Consider the following 22,160-nt stretch of genomic DNA (forward strand, 5'->3'; position numbering starts at 1 on the left):
GAAAAGCAAGTAAGCTAAGGAGAACATGGGAGTAAGCAAACATTTTAGCCATATACATGCTCAGCAGTCCAGTGCTTGAGCCAATTGCCTGGCCTTATTGTAACAGAGATGTATCCACAGCAATGTCTTCAAGTGTATTCAACACGTTAAGACTGCTGACTAATGTGACTAAATTACTCCATCACACAACTGAGCTGGGTTTGGGACACTCAAAACACTTCCAAGAGCCTGTCTGCTGAAGGTACTTTATTGAAATGCAGTGTCATGTCACCCCGCACAGCCTGTCCGCTCACTTACCAGTCTGGTCTTGTATCTGCTGCAAAGAGATATAATAGGCATCTCTTCCACCCCAACATACTGCCAGTCCAACTACCAAGATGTCTTCACAGCCTTGGACAGGAAATCCATCATCTTTAACTTGCTTCCACTGAGGAGAACTTGCTAAAGGAATAATTTTTAAGTTATGATTATAAAATGCTATCCATAAATACAGAAGAGTTTGGATCCTGAAAATGTAAATACATACATTTGATCCTAAATTTCTTAAAAGTGAATATATACCTTCAATGTATCCATAGGGAGAAAAGTCTGTGTTTCTTTTTCTGGGAAATAAAAAAAAAAAAAAAAAAACCACACAAAACACCAAACCCTAAACAAAAAAAAACAAAGCCAAAACAAATAAAACAAACTTTATCTTAACAGAAACAACCACCCATACAGCATCCCTGCAAAACTCTGGCCTTTCCTAGCAACCTCTTCAAGAGTTGAGACAGAAATACATTCCCTCCTTTCACTCTGAAAAACATTTACATTTATCTGCCAAAAATATATTTTGACAGTAAAGAAATTTTGTTGTTGTTATGGAAATATGACAACAAAGAATCTAACTGCTTAATCTTGTTTTTTTAAAGGAAGAGTATGTTTATACAGCAGCAGCAAACTGCAGCATAAGAATATGTCTGTGGAAAAAAAAAATGAAGCAATATTGCAACAATCCAGAGACTAATCCAAATTTTGCAGATGCATATATTGAACAAAGTTTACTTTTTGCAAACTCAAAAATATTTAACCTTGGTTCAGAGGCAAACCCAGAAGTAACACTGCTCGGTGGAGACCATGAACAATCTGTACAATTTACTGTCAAATACATTACTCATTCTAAAATATACTAAAACTTGCTTACGACATGAAAAGATACATGAGAAAGGGACTGCACAACACAGATCCATTTCAAAATTGTATACACAATGAAATGTTAAGAATATTTAGATGCTCTCAAACAGAAACAAGCTGCTAAACACTTCATTACTGTCACCAAAGACCTATCAATGAAACACTTGACACCAATTCTATCTTTTACTAACATTCAGCTCCTTTGGTTTACTGAGACTAACAATATTCAATGAATATCAGTTAATTTTGCTCCTTTTTGCAAACCCTTTCATTCTCCACTCCTGCTTTAACCTGAAGATGCCACCCCGCTGCTCACAAAACTATGAGCTGGTACACAGAACTGACCTTTTTTGAATTTGCCACCAATCGTTGATTTGGGAGATAAAAGACGTCTTGTTCTTTCACACGCCACTGAGATGGAGAATCTGCTTTTCTCCTTCCATTCTGCAAGGAAAGTCTGGAAAAGTGCTTTGTCACTTGCTACATCAATAATAGTGAAACTTTCATCGCTTAAGGGAACAAGTGGAGAAAGATCCTGAGATAGCTGCAGTGAAAAGCCTTGGTCTATAGTGGAATCATCTTTCATCTCATCAGCCTCAATTTGCTCTACAATCCCAGGACTGACTTGGAGTGTTTTTACCTGCTGCTCTGCATTGCCCTCGCTATTCTGCTGTGGCTGAATCAGCTGCCCTTCATCCATGCAGGCAACCTGTCTCTTCCTTAAAGATTTCACAGAGAGAGAAACAGAACTTTTGGGAAAAACCTTTTTTGGGGGTGTTGGAGGAATAGACGCATTATTACTATCTGGTGAAGGACAGGATGTTCTGTTGCTTCCCTTGAGTGGAAGTGCAATGCAGTCTGTTTTCTGAAAATCCGAGTCTTCTGGCTTGTTTTCTTTAACCTTGAAATAGCTTTTTAAATCCTGGCAAGTGGGCAAAGGCTCCGGATGACAACGATCAGATTCAAAAACTGGATCTGGCTCTTGATTGGTAATAGGAGCAACCAACTTTTCTTTCAAACAGGAGCTTACTGAAACTGGTTCAATACCTGAGGGACTATGCCATTTGTCTAATACATCCTGCAATCCTGGGCTTAGTTCAAATGAGGGGTCAGTCCACACCACTGGATGGGTTTTCTTGTCTAAAGCTTTCTGGCTTCTCTGGAGCTTTTCACCTTTATCTGCTACCAAATCCTTTGATCTGGGGTCATTGTTACACATCACTGGGTTTCTTAATCCTGACTGACGGTCAAATGTAGAAGGAAGACCTTCCAGAAAAGACGGGGAGTTTGCATGATCTAAAACTTCAGCTATTAGTTCTGAGAATGCTAGAGATACATTGTTACCCTGTGCACAGTCTTCATGCTCCTTCTGATTGCCACTGACATCACACTTATTCTGAACAGGCCTTAGGTCCTGCAAAAGATGTTCTGGAGAAACCAAAACCCCTTGCTTCTCCACAGGTTCCTTTCTGTCAGCTTCCGTAATGTGAACAGCTTCAAGGTCGCTGATATTACTGAAGCTATCATCAAACAGCAAGCTATCACTCATATTCAGGCTTGTTTCAGGGACAGGGTGGCATTCTATTTGTACAATGTGCTCCCTACCAAAAGGGGAGGTTGCTTTATCAAGGTCTTTAGACACAGTCTCCCCTTTCACTGCATTTTGGGTGTGGTAATCTCGTAGAAAACTGTGTAGCTGCGAGTCAGTCACTGAGAAATCGCTTTCTTTAAGGTAAGGTGCAGAATCTATTTCCTTTGTTACGGGCTGTAAATTAAGGCCTCCAGACTCCAAAACATTATTACTGCAGTGCTGAGCTGTGTTTTTTGTAATGTTATTTGTCGTGATAAGACTTGAAAAGCCCAGTTTCCTAACTGTTGCAGCCAGCCTTTCATCAGTAGCATTCTCAGTCCGTGAAGTGCTTAGTTTCTTGCAGATCTCCTGCCGTGGGATCACTGCCAGCTTTGAACTTTGCATTCCCTGCTGTCCTGTGATTCCAGCTGCTCCCTCCTGTTTTATTATCATCTCAGTTTGAGTATCCAACTGGAAGCTGTCTTCAAAGTCAGAAAACAGATCAGAGGATGGACTATCCTGAACATCACCTGCATCATGAACACCTCTGGATTTCATCAGAGAGTTTTTCAGAAAATCTTTAGGATGACTGTTGGCTTTCTGCAGTGCTTCAGCTTGTAACGATATTCCATTGGACTCTTCGCTACCATTTTTGCCACCATTCTGAATTTGAATATGGCAGGGTTTATCCTCACCAGGACAAAAACGCACAGGCTTCTGTACCCTGCTGCCACTATGAACATGTTCATTTCCAGAGCAGCTGGCTGTCACGTTACGCTGATCTGCATCTAAAGCCATCTGCTTCTTACCAATCATCACCTCAGCACAGCTCGCTTCTGTTCGCATTTTATTTATTTTACTCTGCTTATCGTCCCTATTTTCATTTCTCTGTGTCCTAACATTAGCAGGTATCACTAGACTTTCTACAATATTACGTGTCTCCACATCAGTGTGTGGAATACCCCGCAATGTAACAGGTGCCTGAAAACATGGTCTCCCCTGAGGCATGCCTTCATTACTGCTGGTAGACTCTGTAAATAATCCTTCCATTTTATCTTTCTTCCCAAGAGTAATTGCCCCCATCTGTACAGAATTTGAGATTTGATGAGTTACAGACCCTGTTACCATAAATTCCTTATTATTTTGGTCTGAAAAAGAATTCTCTTTAGAGATCGTGGGGTGGAAAGCGGGAGGCTTTTGTATGTCTACACTAAGCGTATTTGAATCTTCAAGAAGTGACCTCTGTAGTTTTGAAGCAGTATTTTTGTTCCTAGTCCGGTTTAAATGCATGTCCATACTTTTTAGCAATCTAGAGGCTGAAAAATATGTTCTCAATGTTGGTGTTTTCCCTTGTTCAGTAGAAGGTTCTAGAATTGCTCTCCTAGAATCCATCTTGGTTTTGACCAGAGAAATTCCTTCTACATTTTCATTATTTCTGCACACATTTAGCCGTTTCCTAGGACTGCACACAATATCATCATTGCCTTCCTCTGATCGAGCCTGTCTCCCGCCTGGGACTTCACTCTCAAATCTGGAGTTTTCTGTACTACTGCTTAGTCGCCTTTTATATCCCTTTTTAATATTTGATAAGTTTCCAGTCTGAGAGCCAAGGCCATTACAATGTTGAACTCCGCACCCTTTTTTGCTTAACGCCCTAGAAGACTCGGAAGACCTATGTAGTCTGTCTTCCAGTTCTGACTCTCTGCTCATCATAGAGGATGTATCGGATTCGAGAAAAGACTCTGGGTTCCACTGCACTCCCATCAGCGCCAGATCCTGCTGGAGAAGTCTTCTGGCTTCTTCCACAATGAGGGAAGCTGCTTCTCTTTCTGTTAAGCCTTTCATTCCAGCCATCCAGATGCTGCGCACAGCCCGACGCTCCTCTGCTGACTCTTCGTCTTCATCCACAGCCTTACGAACACTACAGGAAAGGCAAAGGACATACGTAAACATTCACACAGAATATAACAAACAACACAAGGACCTGGCACTACTCTGTTCCCCTTTCAATTAGCTTCACAGCTTCCCAGCTTCACAGAAGCACTATATCCAAAATATAATGCACTTGATAGGAAATAACTGTTTCAGTTTTCTACATGTGAATTGATGTCGAGGTTACTGGCTGCACACCCCAGAAGCATTCCCAGGCTTCTGTGTCTAAACATAGCCCAGTTGAGTCGCAGCTCTCTACTAGGGCAAGATCCAGGCCTGAACCAATCCTGCTCCATGCACTGTTTTTCAAAGAACAAAAACTTCAGAAGCATGAACCAAACAGGTGTCATGGCACAGTCCTACAGGTACTTGATCAAGTCATTGCACTAACGTGAAAATAACCAGAGAATCTCAAATGATGTACAGTAATAAACCATCAACTTGTTTGATTATATGGTGGAGCTGCCTTCTAGAGGCAGCAAGAGGTCTCCAGAAAGCATTAACAATTCACCCAGGACTAAATAGTGCATTGAAAAGAGGAACAAGAAGAAATTTTAGGTCTCACAAACCTATACTGCAAAGAAAATATGCTTCTATTAATTTCAATATAATCATGGAATGACTGTGATCAGTCAGAGAGACCCACATGTTATTTCTAGCTAACATTCAGCATCAAGTCCCAAAAGGTGGCTATACTTAATTACAGGTTTCATCCTGTAATTCTTCACCTTACAAACAAACAAACTCCTTTACTTGACTTCTGGACTTAATGATTTCTCACCTTTTGAATGGTACTGAATTCTTCAGAGCAGTTGCCACATCATCAGGACTGGCTTTAGCAAGATCAGCCACTGTGACAAAGCCAGCATTGTAAAGCATCCTAGCACGCTGTGCATTCAGCAGAGACACTCGTACCAGGTCACAAAGCTCCCTATGAACCCCAAAAGTGAGGCGGCTCTGGAACTGAGAGAGCAACAGCTCCATATTGTGCCAGCCCAGCCGATTACAGAAAACAGTCACCATTCCTGGAACAAAGAAGTTACATCAGTGTCTTAACTCCAGGTTCAGTTCTACCGAGCTAGGTTCATTTCCCCACCTCATCTGAACAGACATTCACTTCACATTTCTCACCTTCCCATTACTTACAGAAACTAACTCATGTTTATTACAATTATGACTAGGAGCCGGTCTCACAGAACTCTAATCTAGAATTAACTAGTTTTTCAGTGAGGTAGAAATTCTGAATGACACTGCTTTTTCAAAGACGTTGATCTTTAAAGTGTGATGCACATGCATATCCTGTAACAGGATTCCTATGAACCAAACACACTGAAGAAGACAGAACAAGCAGTGAAGCCACAGGTCTTCGAGGAAAGCCAGCACTGATGTCCACAAGAGCAGAACTTCAGTTACTGAGAGGATTATAGGAGGTAGCAAAGCCTACGATAAAGGTCACAACAGCACATGGGAGGAGGAAAAGAGCAGAGAAAAGATAGTTTCTCACTCACAGATTGCATCTACAGAATATGACAATAACTGAAAGACATAGCATCCCTCACTATTTTTACAGTGATTATAGAATACAACCTTTATCATATGTCTTAGCTATATGTCCTCTCAACAGTTATTTTACTTCCCAAGTTACTTTTGTGAAAATTATTAATACTGGGAATAGAGAATTATGAAACTGCTACAATGAGAAGTTATTTATACTACCAGAATTAATTTAAACTACTCTGCATCAGTTGGCGTGACCTTTTCATTTTTGGGGCTTTGACTCATGCTGCAACCCACACATTGGGCTTCACAAGTTAAGCTAAAACTGTCTTAAAAATTGAAGGCCCACTCATGTAGTAATGGAGGCAATAGAGAGAAAAAAATCTCGGTCACATGGTGGGCTGTTACTTCTACTCCCACACAGACCTCTTAAGGAAGTTGAAGGTGACAGATATCTGCCCTCTTATTATCTGGCGATAAATGACCCAGAAACTACTCACTCTGTTTTGAAAACTACAAACTTATACTTTCTGGCCTAATAACTTTGCAACCAGGAGAAAGCCACACTAAGTCTCAGAACCCCCAAACTTTACCCACACTGAAAGGTACTCTTTCCTGATAGAGCAAAACTTCAGAATAGACTTGTACTTAATTTCCATGCTTACTACTGAACAAACTACATCCCTGCTCAGTACCTCAGCATGTTACACTACTGCCTGATTCCACTCAGCCGGCCCCTTTCCCACAGCAAATTCTGTGATTCCACCTCAAAGCAGGGGGAACCACAGATTAAGCTATAAAGCTGGAAGTGGTTTTACAAGACTATTTGTTGTCAGTACCACACTGTGGCTATCTTACCCCTTTATATGGAAGGAAAGAAAACAGACTAGTCTAAGAGTCCCAGGGTATTTTGCCCAGACAACTCACCTGCATAGGTGGCAGCAGACTGCTGCAAGGATTGAAGCTGGCCACGACTACAGCCATACTTCTTTGTCATATCCTTCAAGGGAACCTCACTGATCAAATCCAGAAGGGCAAGACTGGTGAAAAACCTGTGGAAGCACACATGGAAATCAAATTATCATCCAGGTCACATTAGCACACACTGCAAAATGCACTGTGATAGCTAGGACAGAATGGTACTATAGCATAGCACATGGAAGGTGGCATCCATAAATATCAGCACAAACATCTTGTGCCAGCATTGTCTTCAGTTTAGAGCAGACCAGGTCTAGGTTCTCTGAGCTATCAGCTGTCTCAGCAAGGGAGCCAGTTCCTGAAAACAGACACAGAACCTGTCCAATCCATGTGTTATAGCCTCCAGTCTTTTCACCTTCACACTCATTTGTGGCTACCTTTTGTGGATGGCCATTTGTCTGTGCTGTTTCTCTGTTTTAGCTATGATTTTGCCCTTTACAGAGCGAGCCAGAAAGCCTTCTTCAATCCCCACCAGTTCAGCCACACGTCTCATTGAGGCAGGCAGCTTCTCCCACAAGCAGAAAAACTGGTACCAATCAATCGTGGTCCACTCCTCATACACTGGGGTGACCTAATGAAAATAAGACAATGCAAAAAACTGTTTCAGAGAAACAAACAGAAAAGAGCTCTGGGTAAACAAAAATACAGCCTAGGGAATGTGGTTAGAGCATCCTACACACTCCTCAGAGGCACTGAGTCATAACCATGCACCCTGAAGAAAGTAAAAGCTCTTTTAAACCAGATTTTCTAAAATATTTGTACTGATGAGATCTGACTCATATAGGTACTCTAATGATTAAACTATTTGGAATCTTTCACAGAATCACAGAATGTTAGGGATTGGAAGGGACCTCGAAAGATCATCCAGTCCAATCCCCATGCCAGAGCAGGAACACCCAGATGAGGTTACACAGGAATCCGTCCAGGCGGGTTTTGAATGTCTCCAGGGAAGGAGACTCCACAATCCCCCTGGGCAGCCTGTTCCAGTGCTCTGTCACCCTTACTGAGAAGAAGTTTCTTCTCAAATTTAAGTGGGACCTCTTGTGTTCCAGTTTGAACCCAATACCCCTTGTCCTATCATTGGTTTGTCACCGAGAAGAGCCTAGCTCCATCATCCTGACATTCACCCTTTACATATTTTTAAACATTAATGAGATCACCCCTCAGTCTCCTCTAAGATAAAGAGCCCCAGCTCCCTCAGCCTTTCCTCATAAGGGAGATGCTCCATTCCATCATCTTCATTGCCCTGCGCTGGACTCTCTCCAGCAGTTCCCTGTCCTTCTGGAACTGAGGGGCCCAGAACTGGACACAATATTCCAGATGTGGCCTCACCAGGGCAGAGTAGAGGGGCAGGAGAACCTCTCTCGACCTACTAACCACCCCCTTTCTAATACACCCCAGGATGCCATTGGCCTTCCTGGCCACAAGGACACAGTGCTGGCTCATGGTCATCCTGCTGTCCACCAGGACCCCCAGGTCCCTTTCCCCTACACTGCTCTCTTTGTCAGATTGCTCCCTAAATCCAAGTCACTAGAAGATTTTTAAGCTGCATCTTTATTCTCCTTTAACAAAACAAAACGTTATTCTTTTTTTAACAAAACTAACAGATATCTATCAACCTCTTAAAACCACTAGCAACCACACTAACCACTGCCATCATCTGACAAAGTAGGACAGAACACAGATTTTGCTAGAAATTGCTGAAGCTTTCATTTACCTGAAGTACAAGAAATCTCAGCTTTTATTAACACTAATAAAAAAGCCATCCAAAGCATTCACATACTTTTAGACAGAAAACCAATTCTGTTATTGTTCAGTCAGCACAGAGTCAGTTTCACTATGAGGAGACAAAATGTCTTCATATCTGTATGGATATACTACAAGATTAATTACTTTAAAATAACTAGCAGTTGTTGGAGAGCATTTAACATAACACAGAATATCAGATGCTGAGAAGAACAAGAGTTATTAATGTGGAGGATTGTCTTATGTTTTTTTGTTATGGCATTTTTTGTTTTTTTTCTTTAAAAAAACCTCTTTTCCTAGCCTAGCAAATTTGTTTTTATCAGTTTTTCTAAAATATGAGGTTTTCGAATTCAGTCTCATATTGGTATAAGTAAAAAATTCAAGCCTAAGAAAATTAAATAGCATGATAGCAGATAATTTCCCTGTAACCCATAAGGAACACATGGAGAACTGTTCTTTAAAATTAAATAAAAACAAACAAACACCATCAAAACTAAACAAACCTTCAGCCTTGAAAACTAACTGACTTGCAAGAAAGTATTTTAGGGTAGCTTAATGGAAGATAAGAACATTTTGTTCAACAGTGTATTAGACAAGGTGCAGCAACTACAATGTAAAGTGTAAAAACAAAAATATCTATATCTATATCTACCTCTCGTCATCACTGTCCCTACCCCAGACTAGGAACAAAAGCAATCTTTTTTTTTTTTTTTCTGTTTTGGAGATGCAAACAGGGAAAAAATACACTGGTGCATAATGATATAAACCAGTTCACTTTGTCTAGTAGAAACAAAACAAAATATAACGTGGTCCTGTAAAACAGAGATATGGGGACATATGGGACCCTAGTAGATCCAACAAAATCTATCGGTATCACCCAGTAACTAGGTTAATGAACACAGCAAGCAGAGATAGGCACCCTGAATCTCCTGCCTCCCACCCCCTGTCCTCTAGCTCAACAACTCCTGTAACTGCAAACATATTCTCCTTTGAGTGAACTTTTTTTCAGGCAAGATACCTAAATTTTGCCTTTGGTTTATCAGCCTGGTAAAGAGAATACACTTTACACTTAAGGAGGCTAAAGACCACTGTCAAATTTGGGATGATGATCACATGACGGGCCTCTGGCAGTCTTGGATCTTAAGATGTTCACTGCAACTCCATCTTGTTTCCTCACTAATCTTCACAGGTTTATGGCCTCCTCTCCAAAAGCCCTAAATAGCACTGCTTAGCTTTTTAAGTGTATGTGCACATAAATCATGATAAACTTTGATACACCTTCCCGTCAAAAGATTTAGCACACTCCTTCCTTTAGCCCTGGCAGCATGACCAGGCAAGTAAACTAAAACAGAGATAAATTTCACTGTTACTGAACTGAAGAAAGGCCCACACATAGGAAGAAAGCAGTGTTGTTCTCTGAGGCTTTTTTGTAGGCAAAATAGATGCTAAAACCACAAAAGCTTTCTGAGTCTCCAAAAGTAATCTGAGGTGCAGCCTGCTGATCCCAAACATACAAAAAACCCCAATTAATTTCATTAAGTGTCTCAGAAAAAATTACCATTATCCTACTCCTGCAACTTACAAAGTTCAGAAACCTTATGAACTCAGGAGTGACCACAATGGGCTTAGACAGACACACGACACCCATCTACACAATAGACACTATGGGAACAGACTAGTTCTGAAGAACATTCAATTAAACTTCTTCATGAAGGATGAGCTAAGCAAAGCACAAAAAAAAAACCCTATGTTCATAGAGCCCTCAAGAAATCTGCATTGTACTTTCTCTCCTTTCCATAGTTTTGGCAGTACAAAACACAAAACACAGAATGAGAACCTACCAAATAGACGATATGCAGATCATTCTCCAGAACAAAGCTTTTCATAGCTCGCTGCAGGTCAGCAAAGATTTCCATGGCTTCAGTTGGTGAAAGAGAAGAGGAAAGAGTAGCTGAGCCAAGATGCGTTGGATGATAAACCTTTGCTGCTAAGAAAAAACAAAACATAACCCACAAACATTTAAGTGCAAGTTTATACCTCATTTTCAGATTGCATAGTATTTTACAGATATAAATTCTACTAACTTTCCTATCTCCTTTTTCAAGAAGAAATGGCACATTTCTCCATTCTGAAGACAGGAAAATGGAAACAATAAAAGGTTTAGACTTGTCTAGGTCTAAACTGGCCTTTTTCAGAGGCCAGATCACAAGCTTGGATCCCTCTAACTACTCAGACTATGAGTTGTGACAGTTATTTGAACAAAAATCACTGGAATCCCATCTGCCATCCCACTTAGCAGTTAACATTTTGAGTATTTCTTTCTTCGGAACACCAAATATCTCCTATAATCTTTTCTTTAAAAAGAGATACCAAATAACCTGTAATGGGGATTCTTACTCTTACTGTAAGAGTCTCATCCTTAGCCATTTTAAGAAAATAGCCAAAATCAGGAAAAAGTGCAACCATGGACACTTAGCAGTTCTAGAAGAGACTTGTACTCTCTTAGCATGTACTCGTCAGAAAGACAAAAATCATAGTCTATAATTTTCACAAATCCTGTAGTAAAAGTATGCTTTCTTTCAAGATATTTTGGGAATTTGTAGACTAGGATGCATCAGTGTTAGAGGTGCAGAGAGAGGCCTTTCAAGAACACATGCATGCAAAAATGTTAAACGAGGTATAAAGACACTCTCCAAAAAGCTAAAAAAAATTATTGATACACGTGGTTCTTTAAAATAAAAACAAAAATGAACAGAGGTCCTCATTTTAAAGTTACATTAAACATCTAGCGAGCTGCAGAAGGTTTACTGATTCAAAACTGCTAACTGCCCTTACTGGGAAGAACACCAGTGTTACCTTTCATATCATTGCCAGAGTCCAGAACCTGAATGAATTCATTTTCCAGCAGCCACGTCACACAAGCCTCGATAGGTCCGGTCTGTGCTTTGTCTTGTGTTCTCTCGTTTCCGCATTTGCTTGCTTTCAAGCTGGATGCAAGAAGAGTGCAAGAAGCGTAGGTCTGCACATCATCTGGGGTGTTGGCCACTCCCCCCACTATGATCTGTTGAAGAAAACTACTTGCTCATACTGCCAGAGAAGCAATAGGATGGAAGTCAGATCAGAGAGTCAAAGAGACTGATCCATCAGATATCTAAGTTTTAAAGAAGCAGTACGAGAGGGGAACACAAGGCAAAGCAACTGCCACAGCTGCCAACCTTTAAGGCTTTTTCTTTGCAAGAAGCCAGACACCTTCGGTAGAAGTAAGAGAACTAATCTACGGGAAAGAATGAATTATAAAATCTCATTTTGATAGCAGGCATACACATAGTAGCAATTTAGATTTGAGATTAGCCCTAGGGTTTTTGCTTAGCCAACACTGTGAAATACTTTTCAAAGGGTTAGAACACAAAAAGTAATTTTCTAAAGACAAAAAGCAAACCAGAGAGGAGGACTTCTTGTAAGGCTCTTTGGCATACTGAAGTTTTCTCCTAATAAATGTGAATGCTACACCCCATCATTGTTTTCCTGATTGAGAGTGATTTTTTTTCACTTCGATTTTGTTTTTCATTTTTCACATAACTGCTTTCTCCTTGTGAGTCATTTCCATGCATGTGTCTTCCTTGAGATAGAAGGGTGTTTAAGTAAAAACTTTCTTTCATGGTTTCAATGGATTTCTTTTCCATGTCATAAAGCAACATCACCAGAAAAGAATCCCCATCTTTTAGATAGCTCTGATGTAGAAAAAATGCATTTAGAAATTCCATGGGTCTGCTAAAAATTCAAAACCTATGGAAACACAACTAAGTGCTAAGTATCACAGCACTTTTCACAAAAGATAGTAGAAGCAGTACAGCAAACAAAATGTATTTTAAAAGTCTAAGTTCAGTTCAAGTCCAAAAGCAACTTTTGAAAAGGAGATAAGCTCACCTATGTGGAATAAAATCCTTTTGGTCCTTTTTTACTTCTGTAGGAACTCTACAGAAGATAGCAGGCTAGAAAGAGCAAATGGGGTATCGCATCTATTTTTTCACCAAAAATGTATTTACAAAGTTTCAGTCATTTCCGTGCAAAAGAGGTAGATATGTTTAGGAGGGAAATAAGGTACTCTATAAGGTTCTACAAATGTCATTATGGCCTAATTCAGTCTACAAAGTCTCTGGGATCAGGGATGTCCAAGCACATCCCAGTTAAGACTGTCAGGTCATACAAGAAGTTCAAGAATCACACTTAATTATGCCTGTGGTTTGAGTAGATATAAATGCAAAAGCAAAACTTAGTAACCCTTCTTTGACTGTGCTCACAACCTGATCTGCAGGAAGCAGAGACTGGAACCTACCAAACAAAATGCTGAATACTGAAGCAAGCTGGCAGAACCAAGTAATATTCTTCTGAAGCTGCTTGGGTTGACAAGGGAGGAAACAGAAGAAAAAGAAAGTGCACAGAAAACATATGATGGTATCACCAAATAAACAATCCTACAAGAGTGCAAGCACAGTTCTAATTGCTCTCCATATGTCCTGTACCTCAAGTATTGCTCTTTTCATGCTTGAAGCAACACCTTCACCTTCTCTTCTAAGCAAACAACTGCAAACAGGCTTGAGAGATCCTTGAAGTAGAGTAGTTCCTTTTGATCTTTCTGAGGGCTTGCAAACTAAAATGCTCTCACCTTTAGGAAAGAAAAAGAAAAAAAAAAGAAAAAAATTAACAACTTTACTATTGCATCTTAGCACTGTAACAGTAACAATTCATCAAGGACAAATTATTGGAATAGAAAACCATACGTGTTTCTGAAAAAGCTAGAAAAGAAAATAAAAATAAAACCTTTGCAACCTTAAAACAGTGTATATCCATTGCTATGTAAGAACTCCACAGATGCACAATAGTTAAGAACTAAAAGCTCAGAGCAGGACAAACTTCAAAGTTCCATTAGGCTGGTCAGGGTCTTGCCAAATCAGCTAGAGAGTTTCCATAGCTTCTCTTTGTATGTGCTTTGCTGCTGAACCGCTATCGCTTCTTGTTCTGGAATTGACTGGAACTATAATACACAGTGACATCAATTTTTCTTCTGCACTTCATCATTAAACTGAAAAGATTCTCAAAGGCAAGAACGAAACATAAAAGCTGCACAGCACTTCAACAGTTTGTGTTAAGTCAACCATCTTCCACTCACAAAACGAAGTAACACATCAACCGAAGTAATTTAGAAACCCAAAGTTATTAATCTAAGTAACTACTCATTCTCTGAATTTTCATATATGCATAAATATACATATATACACAAAATCTTAAGTATCGTGAATGGTTCCACTCAAAGTACATCTAAATATACCTTACCTTAAAATTCTCTATCAGACATTGTTAAGTTAATCCCTAGCTACTGAAATTCTGTGTGATACAAAAAAAGGTCCCAGAGCCATGAAACAAAAATAAAAATAATGGGCCAGTTCCTTCGATGAGATAATAGACTACCCATGGAAAATGCAGTGGTCACACAAAGGAGATTTTTTTTTTCAACAAAGCTATTGCAGAGAAACTAGGTCCCTAGGTCCCTATACACAGCTAGTTAGAAGCTTTGCCAGTTGGCACAGGATAAATTAATTATGCATAGGACAAGCTTGCCTCTGACTAAGGAGAGGGCATTAGAATTGGATTAGCTGGATGGTAAATATCATGATACATTTATGATAAATTCTGGAGATTTAAGTGCATGTAGTCTGGACACCAAGGTAATTTTGGTAGTGGGTATCTTAGTAAGATTGTAGGAATGTTAAGTTATGATAAAACTGTAGCGGTGGTAACGCCACAGTAATTAGCAAATTCAGAGGCAATGAAAACACACCTTCAATGAAATTTAATGAGCAGATTAAACTCTCTCTTGAGGTACCAGAGAGAGTCGAGAGCAAGGCGACGGAGCTGGTGAGGGGCCTGGAGCTCCTGAGAAGCGGTTGAGGGAACTGGGGCTGTTTAGCCTGGAGAAAAGGAGGCTGAGGGGAGACATTATCGCTGTCTGCAACTACCTGAAAGGAGGTTGTAGCGAGATGGGTATTGGTCTCTTCTCCCTGTAGCGAGATGGGTATTGGTGTCTTCTCCCAAGTGATAGGACAAGAGGAAATGGCCTCAAGTTGTACCAGGGGAGGTTTAGACTGGATATTAGGAAATAATTATTCACAGAAAGGGTTGTCAGGCATCGGAACAGGCTGCCCAGGGAAGTGGTGGAGTCAACATCCCTGGAGGTGTTTAAAAGGCATTTAGACAAGGTTCTTAGGGACATGATTTAGTGCTAGATTTAGGTTAGGTTATGGTTGGACTCAATGATCCTGAGGGTCTCTTCCAGCTGAAATGATTCTATGATAATAATTATCACAAATGCAGTACAGATGAGTAACCACCTAAACATGGTAACACAAATTAATTACAGGCTGAAAGACGTGCTCAGAGGATGCGTGAAACTTTTGACATCTGTTGACTGTGTATGTTTGCCAGAGCTGAGAGTACCAAAGATAAACTGCCTGTAAGCATTGTTTTGTCAAAGCAAATCTTATTTTGATTTTAGCAATAAAGAACGTTCACGCATTTCATGTTTGGGTTCTGATGTAACCTGCAGTTCCCTCTGAAATCTTTGACTCTTCAGCGTAATAAATCTAACAGAAGATGGGTATCCACTTGGCTCTGCATTACCTGACAGTCGCTCAAGACTTGGGGGAAACCCTTTCCCAAGATCCCACTGAGAACTTAAAGGAAATAACTGCAACCTAGCAAACAGCGGACAAAAAAATAAAAAGAAACTAAGCTGTTCTAAGATCCCTTATTGAACACTTCAGATGAGAGGGGAAGTCCAGGTCAGCATCAGACTAGACAAACACCAGAATACTCTGGCTATCTAGGCATAAAACTCCATTGAAAGAAAAAAAAAAAAAAAAGCCCTATTATATTTCTAGGTTTTGTTCAGCAATATTGAACAGCTTTACCTATTTCACCTTGGGAACACAACAGTTTTGCTGAATGTAAAAATAATACCATTTCATTTTCTAAAATTATGCTTTTAAATTTCCGTCAAATCAGGGAAAAAAAAGCGCACAACAGCAACAAAACACAATCGAAACCTGAGATAACACAATACTACAGTATTTGCGGGTAAGGGAATCAACCCAACAGCATTTATCTTCTGTCACCTGAATTTCATATCCACACAAGGCATTTTTTTCCAGCTGAAGTTGCTGTCCCCTAGTCTCCCTACTCTATGAAAGAGTAGCAGCTGGCAATGCAGCTTTATGTTCTCATCCAAAAGACTCTGTGGAGTCAAAAAAAAAATGGTACATTCATGAAGCTCATCAGCATAAAATCAACTGCTTACTGTGCAAAACACAGTCACATCAGAACTGTCAAAAAAGGGTTCTAATTATTGTAACCTGAAGAAGAAGAAAAAAAGAAACTTCAAGGAATAATGTAATTTTACACCTGCCAGCTACACTCAAGTGACGAAATCTGGAAAATTTCAAAATACAGCATGCAGCTGCCCTTTCTTTAACACATAGGGATATCTCACAGAGAAATAGGTCACAAAGTGCCCTGTTGCTATGCTACTCTGGCAAAAATAGAAAGTTAAATGTAAGTAGAGTCTACTTACACAGGGTTCCAGCAAGCACCAATCAAACCATCAGTAGGGCAAACCCCACTTCCCGCTTCTGTTGAACTTCCTATTTTCTATTGTGGTTTTATATTTGTGTAATCCAGTTCTTCCAAACATCATCCATAAAGATAAATTTCCATTGCAAATTAAAAAAACAGGCAGGATTATTTGGTTGAACATCAACCATAGAAAAGAATCACAGAACGTCCTGAGTTGGAAGGGACCCACAAGGATCATCAGTGCTGCCGTACATGTGAAGACACCATATTATGCATGAACTACTGTTCATATTTCCCTGTCTCTCTGTTGCATTACTACATTCAAGATCCATAAAAGTTATGGTTAAGTTTAGTGGAAGTTTAACAAATTCAAACCAAAACTTCAGAAAACAGGCGTTTGCCAAATTGTGGTTGTAGACTTTAAACACATATTTTACATTTTAGGTCTGTCCAATGAGTTTACTATAAACTTTCTCACTGAAATTGTAAACAGTTTAGTAAACTGACCAGGGATCACAAAATTAAGGCAAATGAACCGAGCCTTAGAATTTAACAAGAATTCAAAGGAGAAAACAGTCTGTTCTTGAAGTAACTGACATGTAAATACCAAAGTAAGTCTCATGCAGTGAAAAGAATTCCCTGGGAATCACAATTTTTACTCCATTAATACCAAACAAATTCATCTTGATTAACTTAATCATACTGAATACCAAAGGAATTCATCATGATTAGTCACTAATTGCAAAGCACTGCCCTGGATTTAATCAGGTTAACGCCGTTCTTAGAGAATGTTAATAAAGCCTCTGCTTACCCTCTGTGTCTACTCCTTTCCTGCCAGCCCTTCCAGCCATCTGCTTGTAAGTGAGCATGTCCAGCAGTTTGCCACAAAACATGGGAGTTCGTATAATTACTCGTCGTGCAGGCAAATTCACTCCAGACGAGAGCGTGGAGGTTGCTGCTAGGACTCTAATCAAGCCTTGGCGAAAGGCTCCTTCAATGATGTCCCGTTCATCAAAAGTAAGACCTGAGGAGAGATGACTTTTACAAACCCACTAATGGTGAAACTGAATTTAAGAGCTAACGATATTACTGTCAAGCAAGGGGAAGAACAAACTTAACTGTACATTCGCCATTCAGTGTTAGGAACTAGAGCCACAACACTACCTCAGTTAACTTATTCTAAGCCCTAAGCAAAGCAAAATCTCACCGTTAAGTTTTCATCATTCAATTGACAGTAATAGTTATTAACTAGCTTTTCTAAAGTGCTTGTATGTGTTGTAGCAAGATGAACAACTATTCACTACATATCTACACACACTGCAAGTAAATAAGTAAAGAAATAAAATAAAAACTGGATGTAACAAGCACAGTAGGGAACTAGGATTTCATCATTTGCCATCCTGACCCTGGAATCCTTCTTCATCATTTGCATTCTAAGTTACAAAAGGTATATTTCTACATTTCCTTATAGGCTTCAGGCCAATTTTGTTCCTGAGAAAGAAATCCACACTCTATAAACATTTGGAATTATTCCCCCTACATATTCAATGACATAGCTACAGTTCTCTCTTCTGGAGTCAGTCCTTTCCTTCGGTGGATCAACAGGTGACACTATTACCTATCAAATAACAAACAAAAGATGTAGCCAGGAGCATCCGCAGCACATGCTCTTTTTATTTTCATTGTTATATTTGTTATATTTCTTCTATTTACTCATCTGTTTCACTATTAAGTTGAGGAAAATTGCTCTGAAACACTTTGGCAGCTTTAGGGACAACCTGAAAATGCTTGGGCTGCAAATCAGCTAATTTTTCAGGCTCACACACCCACACACAAAAAACAAACCAAACAAGCAAACAAAAAGTTGTGGTTTAAAAGTTGCTTTAAACAATACAAAAGAGAGAAGATTTGTAACAGTTAGTGAATTAAACTCTTCAGCCACAATAAAATAATTCAGGTTTACCTCTAACTGTGAGATTCTCAAACCATTTTAATTCAGTCATAAACTACTTCAAAAAGCAACTGGTAAATTGCTGGTAACCACAGCAAAAAGAACCCATATTATTTAGAGAATTCAAGACCAAGATATTCAGGAATACCTGCATGATGAAATGCCACTCCCCATGGCAAAGTACGTTGGAGCACAGAATCCAGGCCTGAGATAGAACGCTTTAGCTGATCCAGAACCTCATCAATCCCTTCTCTGTCCACAACAACTGGGGCAAGGGCTGAGTTTTTTGAAGAACCTTGAGAGATAAAACATTCTTATAGTTTTTATTAAAATTAATTTTCATTAAAGGCACTGTGCATATTACAGTCTTCTATTAATTACTCTTCTCTCACCCTCAGACTGTTGCAAACTGTAGAATTCCCTGGCAATGATGTCTGCTAGCTTCTCACACCAGTTCTTGGATGGACAGAAAAGCAGAACTGAATGGCCTTCACAAACAGTCTCATAACACAGGCTCACAACATGGTCTTCATCTCCCTGAATTGAGACAAAATACTTTCAATGCACTCTCACACTGAATGGGGTTTGTAAATGCCATCATTCTTCTGTGTCACAGTAGGAATCTTCTACTTCAAGTCAGAAAGAGGAGCAAACAAAGAAGACAGTACTCTGTCTTGCTTTAGGAAGCCCAAGCACTAGTATGATCACATTGTTGAGGACAGCCCTAGACCTACCTATGACTAAATCTAAGGCTTGACGTCTTGCTTTTCATAAATCTGTTTCTGACTGAAGGCAGCATGGTACACAAAATATCACTGCAATCTCCATGTTATGGCTAACAGCAGTGGGGAAGAACTAGGAAGAGCCCCAAGTGAAAACAAATAAGGAAAACTTATCAACTAGGACATCTGAACATAAGCATGAGATGTAGTAATCTGAGCATCCCCAATAAGATGCACCCAGGAAGCACTGCTGGCCAAAAACTGCAGGTGATCAGAGCACAGTGGAAGGCTTTTATGGATACTTATATTGATATGCATGCAAAACCATACTGTTTACAGTTTGCCTTTTTCATTTTGAGATCCTTAGAGAGTTTCTGCAACTGATCTGTTTTGGTTGGCTAAGTCAGATTCTCTTTCAGCAAGCAAGCCAAAGGAGGAAGAGAAAAAAGGCAGGTATATAGCAAGAAATAAAAAGCACTGAAATGCAAATGAAAACATGGGACCAACGGCAGAAACTGCATATACACATCAAAAGCTTGGTAAGGATTCAGCCAAATTCAGCAAAAGTGGTGATGTCATCGAGTTCCCTTTCCTCATCCAGTTTTAGGCTCAGAAGACTGAAGATCCAGTGACAGATTTCCAGCCCAAGAGGATCACCTGGTCTTATAAAATAAGCCAACTCCCTCAGCTGTTGAGTCATAAGCCCAGTTTAGTTCTTTCTCTCTGGATAGTACCTATCCAGAGCAACTACTTAAAAATATCCAGAAAAGGAGATGCAATATCACCTTCTCAATATGACCGCACAGGAGCAAGCTTCCAGACATTCTTGTCACAAAAACTGAACTTTGTTTCAAGGATCCTTTTTCTTTCTTTGCTGTGGCACCTTTCTACTGACAACAGAATGTTTGTGCACAATGAGAACTGGGTGCAAAATGCTCCAAAATACTGCTGGTATTCAGGCCATACTGTCCAACTACTACAGCAGTACTATGTAGAGTGGTTGAAAGGACTGGAAGGACCCTTCAAAGATTCCACAGAAAAGGAACCTACAAGTAAAAAGTGCAAATTTGACATTCCTATCCATTTGGTTCTTCCAAACCAATATAGTACATTACCCTTAACTTTTCATATCCTTTTCAAGTGTGCAAAAAAACTAAAAATTGAAAATAGATTCAGAAGAATCAGGATGGATATCTGCCTTCTGATCACCAACAAAATTAGATCATTGAGCAGTTTAACATCAGCAGGTTCAATACCAGATTTTAATGCAAATATATTCACCCAACAATTAATGCAAATTCCTTGGCCTAACCAGGAAACACCTTTATTTATGAAAGTGAAGTAGATTCCAGGGCACAAGATAGGGTGATGGGTAAGGGGAGAATTAAACTCTTTATACCTATCAAGTGTTCAGAAACAAGATAGCTGCAAAATCAACTTTGTCTTCAAGTCAGATTCAAGAAACTTCAACACATCAGTGTGTTTTCGTTTGTTTTTTGTTTAAATCAATAGAAGACCAAAAAAAAACCCTGTGCTCAGCTTAAGCATACAAGCTATGATATAAACAACAAAGTCGGGAATGTTACCTTTTAAAAAGAAATTAAAATCATGCCAGGAGCTCTTTCTTTAACTTTAGCTGTACAAAAGGTGTTATCCCAAAACTGCTGCTCAGAGTTTTGTTACCTTCAGCTGAAGCTTGGGCTGGAATTCTCGCACTAAATTCATGGAGGAGTCATAAATGTTGCTGCCAATTTTCACCCACTCCTTGAGGGGCACAGGGCGAAAATCCGTGCAGTATAGCTCTGCATCTAACCATGAGGCTAGGAGCCCCAAGTTAGGGAGGGTAGCACTCATGCCAATTATCTGTATCCCACCAAAACTGGGACTGGTCATCTTTGCCTGTCTGGAAGTAGTTAAAAGAAAATGAAAGTTAGTGACAACACAAGCTACTGTTCGGGAAAACAGGATTTAGAAAAACTAATTCAATCTACTTCTAGTGTCTAAAGTGCAAAGGTTTGGGTTTTTTTCAACTTCTTGACAAAGAAACAAGCCACACTGTACTCCTAGCAAACACAATGTCAGTTTATGCATTGATAACAAGATAATTCAACTTTTTATCACTTTGAACCTAAACTTTAAACTTCTTTAGGTACAATAGCCATAAACTGACTGCATATTTGGAGAAACTGAAAACAAACAAATAAATCAACTATTTCTTTGCCATTAACAAAAACATGGAAATAAAGGAATGGTTCAGTCTCCACTGCAGTCTTTCTAAGTTTAAATGCCTCTCTTGAAATACTTCCATTTGTTTCAATTTCAGGACAAATAATACTAGACTAACATCTTCCTAGAGTTGGAACAAAAGTCCTTAGCTCAGCAAAGAAGAAAACAGCTTCAGTTCTCAAAGTGCTAAACAGCAGCTTCCACTAAAGGCAGTAAGAAGTAATGGACTCTTAACAGACCTGAAAATGCAAACCGTTAATTTAGATATCCAAATGTATATTTTAATTCAGGCTTTTACATCCACACAATAGGGGTTTTTTAATGCTCCTAAGCCTCCATTTGGAAAACTACTCATTTGCGTTGTGCTGAGCCACAAATTGAGACTTTAAAAAATAAAAAGGTCTGACAAATCAATGTGAGCTCAGAAACAGCCTGAACCTTCCTAGAAGATCCTACTAATCTTGGCAAAGACAAGATAGAGAAAGCAAGACGACCTAGAAGCTGGAGTAAAAAAGGCTGGTCACTGACAAGACAGAAATAAGGAAGATGTGGAGAGACAGACTCTATTATCCAAACTCTTCAAGCATTTGCTACTACAGCTCTGCCATTTAGGTTGCAGATTTTTTCCCCCTAAAGCAACTTTTGACCTTCAAAGATTAAAAAAGTTCCAGCTCCACAACACACTCTTTGACTGGGGAGGAGAAAAATCTGCTTCAGAATTTTGGCTGGGTGTGCA

The 22,160-nt window shown here is 39.5% G+C and overlaps 1 protein-coding gene across 17 annotated transcripts in view; it reads right to left on the reverse strand.

Annotated features, from left to right (window-relative positions):
* Nucleotides 1–22,160, reverse strand: part of POLQ (DNA polymerase theta) — a 54,874-nt gene that overhangs the window by 19,983 nt on the left and 12,731 nt on the right. For 14 of the 17 annotated variants that reach the window (XR_010475608.1, XR_010475611.1, XR_010475623.1 and 11 more), the window contains 12 exons: nucleotides 20,882–21,101; nucleotides 18,869–19,013; nucleotides 18,625–18,789; nucleotides 17,337–17,549; nucleotides 13,420–13,562; nucleotides 11,753–11,957; nucleotides 10,738–10,883; nucleotides 7,528–7,721; nucleotides 7,100–7,224; nucleotides 5,457–5,700; nucleotides 1,519–4,664; nucleotides 298–441 (listed from right to left, as the gene is read on the reverse strand). Coding sequence is in view for 13 of the 17 variants with exons in the window: in XM_065077440.1 (XP_064933512.1) it covers nucleotides 298–441; nucleotides 1,519–4,664; nucleotides 5,457–5,700; nucleotides 7,100–7,224; nucleotides 7,528–7,721; nucleotides 10,738–10,883; nucleotides 11,753–11,957; nucleotides 13,420–13,562; nucleotides 17,337–17,549; nucleotides 18,625–18,789; nucleotides 18,869–19,013; nucleotides 20,882–21,101 (5,090 nt within the window). In the remaining 4 variants the exon portion in view is untranslated. The remainder of the gene's footprint in view (nucleotides 1–297; nucleotides 442–1,518; nucleotides 4,665–5,456; nucleotides 5,701–7,099; nucleotides 7,225–7,527; nucleotides 7,722–10,737; nucleotides 10,884–11,752; nucleotides 11,958–13,419; nucleotides 13,563–17,336; nucleotides 17,550–18,624; nucleotides 18,790–18,868; nucleotides 19,014–20,881; nucleotides 21,102–22,160) is intronic. The other 3 variants (XM_065077394.1, XM_065077408.1, XM_065077399.1) reach the window with 3 other exon arrangements.

The sequence above is a fragment of the Columba livia genome, chromosome 1 (assembly GCF_036013475.1).
Source record: "Columba livia isolate bColLiv1 breed racing homer chromosome 1, bColLiv1.pat.W.v2, whole genome shotgun sequence".
NCBI classification, from domain to species: Eukaryota; Metazoa; Chordata; class Aves; order Columbiformes; family Columbidae; genus Columba; species Columba livia.